Consider the following 7,721-nt stretch of genomic DNA (forward strand, 5'->3'; position numbering starts at 1 on the left):
TGCTCACCTCACCCCAAATTTTGGTGGTGGTCATCTTGGTGGTCTGATTTCTGTTCCTGCAGGATGCGCATCTGCATCTGTCAAAATCCCTTTACCCTTAGCACAGAAGGCCAAGAGTCAAATAGGTATGGAATGAGCTGCTCCCTTCTCCAAGATCCCTTAAGTTTCATTCAATGCCTGTCGGAGGGAGCAGTGTGCAGAAAGCTTGCATTGTTAATCGTTCATGCTGTTTGCTCTGTGACAATGTAACAGTCAACCTCCAGAACTTATCATCTCTGAAATGTATTAAAAATACTGCTTTGAGTAACGTTTCAAGCTAAAAATCTGTAGTGATCTAGTTGGTTTATAATACCTGACAGCACTAGTTTTTTGCAGGTGTATCATTAAGCACTTGGAAGGGCTGGTGGTTCAGTATGATCTAACTGTGCGGGACAGCGATGGCAGTGTGGTGCAGTTCCTATATGGTGAAGATGGGCTTGATATTCCAAAGACTCCGTTCCTGCAACCGAAGCAGTTTCCTTTCATTGCAGATAACTATGAGGTACAGTACAAAGATGTTGCACTTAAGTGGGCAAAAGGAAAACTATTGGCTGCTAATAATTTAGTGGCATAATTGTTCCTAGGACACCATCTGAGAACATGCCTTTTCTATCTCTACTAGAATAGTTTTTATTTTCATAGCTCAGTCAAAATATGGGAGTGTGTCTTAATACTGGAATATTTTAGCCATGGTCTGATTTTTCTGTGGAGCTTCAGGCATCCACATATCTCCTGCCCTCCCCTTTAACATCTACAGTTCATATGAATCCACTGTTGCTTCACTGTGCAGCCTCACCAGAGCCAATCACTTCCCTATAGAATAAGTTGTTACAGGAACTAAAGATTTTTATAGGCAAGCATATGCCATTTTCAACTCTACTCTGTATTTTTCAGTTGGGCAGCAGGACTTGTCCTGCGGATACTTAGAGGATGTAAAAGCATAAGCAGTGCCATAATGCATTAGACCAATGATCCATCTAGCCTAGTATCCTGTTTCTGACAGTGGCAGCAGCATATGCTTTGGAGCAGGGGTGCTCAACCTCCAGGCTACGGGCCAAATGTGGCCTGTGGAGCCATTGCAGGTGGCCCGCAGGGCTTCCTACAGGTCAGGAAATTTGGGAGCCACCCTCTCCCCTACCAAATTCCCAAACTTCAAGCCCCACGTGGTTGGTCGGGGCCAGGCCTGGGTGTGATCTCCTTTTCATGTGCAGCCAGACCAACCCCTGCCCTCCCCCACCACCCCCCAGCTTCTGGATTGGCATCAGGTCATGCCCCCTTCCCTCCCTCTGGTGCTGGGTTGGGACCTGGCCATGCTTCCTTCCTCCCAGGACTGGGCCATGCATCCTTCCCTCCCTTTGGGGCTGGTCCATGCCTCCTTCCCTATGGGGCCAGGTTGGAACCTGGCCCCGCCCCCCTTGCATACAGGGCCAGGTCACATCCCCTTCTCTGTGGGGCCAGGTCAAGCTTCTGTCCCCTGCAGGGCTGTATTGAGACTGACCTGCCCTCTGCCCCCTTCCACATGGTCAGATGGTGCCCACTGTGCCTGTCTGGTCACCGGATTGGGAACACTGGCTGGATCCAAACTGTAGACAGACCAGGCACTGCCAGTTTTTGCTCACCAGGCAGAAAAGTTGAGCACCACTGCTTTAAAGGGAGAACATATGAACATTGGTAAAGTTATACCTGGAATACTGTGTCCAGTTTTAGGCCCCACGCTTAAAGAAAGGTGTAGACAGATTGGGAAGAGTCCATTGCAGAGCAACACAAATGATGAGAGCCCTGACCTATGACTGAGGAAAGGCTAAAAGAACTTGAACTATACAGGCTGGGGAACTCCCCTCTTGTCAGCACGGAGGTGGAAAAGGATCTGGGAGTCATTATTGACTCCAGGGTGAACATGAGTCAGCAATGTGGGGAGGTGGCTAGGAAGGCCAACTGCACCTTGTCGTGCATCCACAGATGCATCTCAAGCAGGTCCAAGGAGGTGATCCTCCCCCTCTATGCGGCACTGGTCAGGCCGCAGCTGGAGTACTGCGTCCAGTTCTGGGCGCTGCACTTTAAGAGGGATGTGGACAGCATCGAGAGGGTCCAGAGGAGGGCCACTCGTATGATCAAGGGACAGCAGGGTAGGTCCTATGAGGAAAGGTTGCGGGACCTGAACCTGTTCAGCCTTCAAAAGAGAAGGCTGAGGGGGGATCTTGTGGCCTGTTATAAACTGGTTAGGGGGGATCAGCAGGCGCTGGGGGAGTCCCTGTTCCCCCGAGCGCCGCAAGGAGTGACCAGGAACAACGGTCACAAGCTGGCGGAGGGAAGGTTTAAGTTGGACATCAGGAGGCGCTACTTCACGGTCAGGGCGGCTAGGGTCTGGAACCAGCTTCCAAGTGAGGTGGTACAGGCTCCCACCCTGGGGGTTTTTAAGAGGAGGTTGGATGACCACCTTACTGGGGTCGTTTGACCCCAGTGCTCTTTCCTGCCATGGCAGGGGGTCGGACTAGATGATCTGCTCAGGTCCCTTCCGACCCTAGAAACTATGAAACTATGAAACTATTTGTCTGGAGAAGAAAAGGTGGGGGATCTGATAATGGATGTATAATCACTGTATAGGGTTTTGAAAGAGGATGGAGTTGGCTTTTTCTCTGTGGCTGTAGGGGACAGAACTAGGAGCAACGGCCTCAAGTTTCAGCAGAGGAAATTTTAGGTGGAAGACTAGGAAAAACTTTTGGACTATGAAGGTGATCAAGCATTGAAACAGGGTACTTAGAGAAACTGGAATCTCCTTTCCTGGAAATTTTCAAGGGGAGGTTAGACAGACATTTGGCTGGCCTGGTTTAGTGAGGGACAGTTTGACCTTGTGAGGTCCCTTCCAGTCCTACTTTCCTATGATCCTATAATCTTATGAACAGGGTATGTCTAGAATAATCCATCCACTGTCATACCCTCCTTGGATTCCACTGTTGCTGCTTTAGGGTTGTCATAGGATACATCCCTTGACTGTTCTGTTTAATAGCTATTAATAGAGCTCCATTAATTGTTTATCAAGCTTCATGAATTTGTCTAATTTCCCTTGGGTCTATTCCTAGGTGATAGAGAAGTCTAAGCATTTGGATGAAGCTTTATCCAGGATGGATCCTCATCAAGCAAGTCAACAATTCAGAGCCATCAAAAAGTGGCAAGCCAAGCACCAAAGCTCTTTGGCAAGGGAAGGAGCCTTTCTGCTGTTCACACAGAAAAAAATGGCAAGTTTAAGAGAACAGATCTCTGAAGGGGAGACCAAAAATGGCAGAAGTCCTGCCACTCAGCAGGTAATATGAAAAGCAACTGAACTGCTCAAACGCAGGGCTCAATAATAATTAAAAAATGCTTTTTTGTAAATTGGTATCCTTTTTCCCAGAGCACTTCACAAGCTGCTGAAATGTAGGTGCTTTTTGAGGTAGACTGTCCTCCTAGTGCAGCAGCCACCTAAGCTGCTGACAGATTTGAGGGGGAAAAATGGCACTTTACTTTCAGCTCAGTGCACCTCTGCACCAAGCACAGCACATGCCCAGAAGAAGAACCACATCAGTTTGACCTGGCTCGCACAGCATCTGTATAGATCATGTGCTTCAGCGGGGCTTTTTGGTGCTTTTATCTAATAGCTGATTAGCTATACAGGTGCTGGGCAATCTGGGTCAAACTAATGTGGTTCCTCTTCGTTCTTTGGTTTGTTTTGTTTCCCCACATCTGTCAGTGCCCCTAGTGTCTGTGGGAGGAGAGGCCAAGAACTCAGGTAAAACTGCTCTTACCAAAAAGTCACCAGATCTTTAACATTCCCACAGAGTAGATCCCCTCTGAAAGACTAACATGTAGCCAGCTTGGATGGAAGTCCATTTACATGGAAGGGCTGTGGCTGACCTGTCTGGCATTTCGAGCATTATAGCAATTTAAAACCAGCACACTAACCATTCCCCATGAGCTTCTAATTAAGAGCCAATGTACAGGCATAGGATGTAAACAGGTGCAACTCTGCTAACCTCACTGATATCTGTCACATTCAAACAAGGCAGAGTTAGTTCTGCTGTGACTGCTTTCTTGTTCTGAATGAAAGTTCTCTAAGTTTCACTTAGTTTGGTGTACTTTAGCTCCTGTAGCTCAGATGGATGAATCTATCGTGCGTTTTGGTATTGGTTTGATTTGTACACGTACCTTAAAGTTAATATTAGTAATAATTCCAATAACCTTGAGAACAATGAATCTACATATAATATAAAGCTTAAGATGTAATATTCCTTACTCCTGGCCAAATTTATATCTGGTTTGAGTCCATGGAAGGCAAGGGAATTGTCCTGTCCTCCCTGCTCTAGTTATAATTGAAAGAGGTTATTTTTCACTTTGTCCTAAAATGGCTACATGAAGTTGATGCTTACTATTAAACAATTGGGCATTCACTTTCAGAGGTGGCAGCATTTTGCCAGTGGGTGATGTGACTGGTCACCCATCTGCTGTATCTATGTTAAGCTGGTGTCATGTTTAAAGGTCCTTTGGGGTCAAATGCATGATGTATAAAAGATCCCGATGATGTAGAAAGGTTTTGTTAACTGCATGACTGTGCTGTGCATGTGCCATCTGGTGCTGTCTTGCTGTTACACTAGTAATCTTTTTCCAGTCTCAGTGGTTTGATGTACAACTGGAAAAATGTTCCTTGTGTTTTAGTCTTATGATGGATAAACTAGGGCTTCCTTAACATTTGCTCTTAATTTCAGTTACTGAGCATGTGGTATGAACTGGATGAGAAGAAACGGAGAAAATATTTAAAGAAGACCTCCAAATGTCCTGATCCCAGCCTTGCTGTCTGGCGTCCAGATATTCATTTTGCCTCTATTTCAGAAACATTTGAAGTGGGAGTAGAGAATTATATCAGGGAATGGGAAGCTCAGAACAACAGAAACTATGTAAAATCAGAGCTTTCTTATGATAGGTAATTTCTTGCTAGTTGTTTACAGCTGTATGTGCACACACAAAAAAAAAAATCATTTGGGTCCAGGTTCATACTGAAAAAAATTCTCCCTTGGTTCTCTCTGTCTTGGGTTTTGTGAAATTAGTGAATCTCAATATGGTTATTTGGAGACAAGTGTGTCTAGCACAAAACTATTAGCATAATTGATACCTTTGATAGTACTCTCAGACAACAGATACACTTTTTCTATAGGGTTGGTATCTCTAAAGTAGTTGTAACAAAGTATATTTCTGTTTGGTGTCTAGAAGGTTGACAAAATCCAACACCATTTGCAAATACTGAATTACTAATTCTTTGTGTTAATCAGATGAATTGAGTAGTATTATTAGGTTGTTTCCTGCACTTGTACCAACTAGTTAGTCCTGGATCCCAAGAGAGCTGCCGTTTTGATTTAAGGGTAGTGGGAAGTGGCTCTCAATCTTCTTGTGCTGTTCTAGTGTTGCATGTATATATAATACTTTAACGCTATAAAAAAACCTCACATTTATTCTCATGGCACCTCAGTGAAGTAGCTAAGAATAGCAAGTAGAAATAAACATATCTTCACTTTACAAAGAGAGTAACTTGCTCAACGGCTCTCAGTTCTGTGCTCAGACTAGCAAGCTGTCTTTCAGATTTAACAGTGATGTAGTGACCTCCTGTGCAAGAATAATCCTTTTCTGACCTACAGAATTCTGCTAAGCCAGGGGTGGGCAAAATGGCTGATCTGGCCAGTAGCTGGACTCCATTTCCCAGCAGCCCCCTGGGAACATGGCTGGGGCTGGTCTCCATGGAGACCCCAGCCCCACCTGCATGGGAAAGCTCAAGGCTGGGGTTGCTATGGAAACCAGCCTCAGCCACACTGGCAGCATGTGAGGCAGAGCCTGCAGGGCAGGGAGCTCCCCCGGAGCTGCTGGGATCTTGCAAGGGGGGCAGCTTGCTGCAGAGCCAGGGCAGAGCTGCGATCTGTAGCCTGCGTGCTCCAGGTGGAGGCGTGCAGGCAGGGGATGATGGCTGTGCCCTGGCTCCACACCAGGCTGTCACTGCTGCAAGGAGCCGGGGCAGAGGCATGATCCCCTGCTTGCGTGCCCCTGCCCGGAGCACGCACGCTACAGATCACGGCTTTCCCTGGCTCTGGAGCAAGCTGCCCCATCGCAAGATTCCAGCAGCTCTGGAGCAGCCCCCTGCCCTGCTCTGCCATGTGCCCTGCCAGCAGGGCTGGGGCTGGTCTCCATGGGAACCCCAGCCTTGAACTTTCCCACACAGCTGGGGCTGAGGTCTCTATGGAGACCAGCCTCAGCCATGCGTAGGGGAGACTGGGAAGTGGAGTTCACTGCTGACCACATCTGGCCCAAGGGCTGGACTTTGCCCATCCCTGTACAAAGCAGAGCAGTGCCTCAATCTTGTATTGAGTTCGTGTTCTACTTTGAGCTAACCCTTTATGTGTCATCATCCCCGATCCTTCTTTAGACTGAAGAACTTGCTGTATTTAAAGTGGCAGCGATCCCTGTGTGACCCAGGAGAAGCTGTGGGCCTACTTGCTGCTCAAAGCATTGGGGAGCCTTCTACACAGATGACTCTGAACACCTTTCATTTTGCTGGCAGAGGTGAAATGAATGTCACTCTGGGTATCCCGAGGTAAGAAACATATATACTCAAAGGGGCTATTAACTCACTTGACAGCTATAATACCCATTAATATCACTGAAAATTGCATGTCTAAACTGAAAGCAGAGTAATCCTTAAGGGGTTACCTGATGCCTGAGTTTTGGAAAAGCAGGAGTTTTTAAATGTAATTTAAGCGAAGATGCTTGAGGCCATTTATCTCTTTACTTGAGATAAATGGCCTTGGGGTGTGGGGGGTGTCTTTCTTAATCTCAGATGAAATATGGCGAACAGTCTAGTTTATTTGGTATTTAGTCCGTATGGTATTTTGACATGATTTGAGGCCTTTGTCCAGCTGAAAGGTGTAAATCCAGGTGAGCAACCCCTGACACACATGCCATTAATGGCACGTGGAGACATTTTTCCCAGCAAAGTAAATTGTTTAATTTTTTTTTTAAGTTGCTGGGGTGCTGAGTGCTGGGGTAGGGTCTGGGTGGCATGGGGGGAGGTGCTATGGGCAAACCAGCCTGGTGGGGGCTGGGTGGGAAGTGGGGGCTGCCCTGGGGCTCTGCGGGCTCAAGCTGTGGTGGGCATGCAGGCGGAAATGCCTGGCGGTACCCACAGTGAAGTCTGACCTGGCCCCCACAGTTCTGCAGGGATGGGCTGCAGGCACCTTGCAGGCAAGGCAATGCTGTCTGGTTGGGGCAGGACTCCAGGCTTGGTGGGGCTTCCCTCCCCAGGATCGGCCTCCCTGCACACTAGGCATAGTGCAAGCAGGGCAGAGCTGTCCCTAGTGCAAAGGCCTGGCTGTGGGAACCCACTGGACCCTGGGAAGAGCTATCACATCTGCCCCAACCTGCTTGGGCCCCAGCCTTGCCTACCCGCAGCTCCCCTCAAGGGGCCAGGGCTGGGACTGGCACTACACAGAGCTGCTGCACTGAAGGCTCCTGGCCGGCTCGGCCCTGGGCACTGGCTGCAGCGGCTGTTCCCAGAGCCTGGGGAACAGCCTGTGGCTGCAGCTCCCACTCGCACTGTCCCGGCACGCACAGAGGCCAAGCGGGGAGACCCTGACCCCAGAGCCCTGCCGCAGCCAGGCAGCACCCCT

General features: G+C 48.2%; 1 protein-coding gene across 1 annotated transcript in view; it reads left to right on the top strand.

Moving 5' to 3' along the window:
• POLR1A (RNA polymerase I subunit A) overlaps positions 1 to 7,721 on the top strand; it is a 106,072-nt gene that overhangs the window by 74,596 nt on the left and 23,755 nt on the right. The window contains exons 22-25 of the mRNA XM_019525829.1: positions 376 to 541; positions 3,120 to 3,341; positions 4,779 to 4,993; positions 6,482 to 6,649. Coding sequence (XP_019381374.1) covers positions 376 to 541; positions 3,120 to 3,341; positions 4,779 to 4,993; positions 6,482 to 6,649 — 771 coding nt within the window. The remainder of the gene's footprint in view (positions 1 to 375; positions 542 to 3,119; positions 3,342 to 4,778; positions 4,994 to 6,481; positions 6,650 to 7,721) is intronic.

This window comes from Gavialis gangeticus, unplaced genomic scaffold, assembly GCF_001723915.1.
Source record: "Gavialis gangeticus isolate Ggan-Ray unplaced genomic scaffold, GavGan_comp1, whole genome shotgun sequence".
Classification (NCBI taxonomy): Eukaryota; Metazoa; Chordata; order Crocodylia; family Gavialidae; genus Gavialis; species Gavialis gangeticus.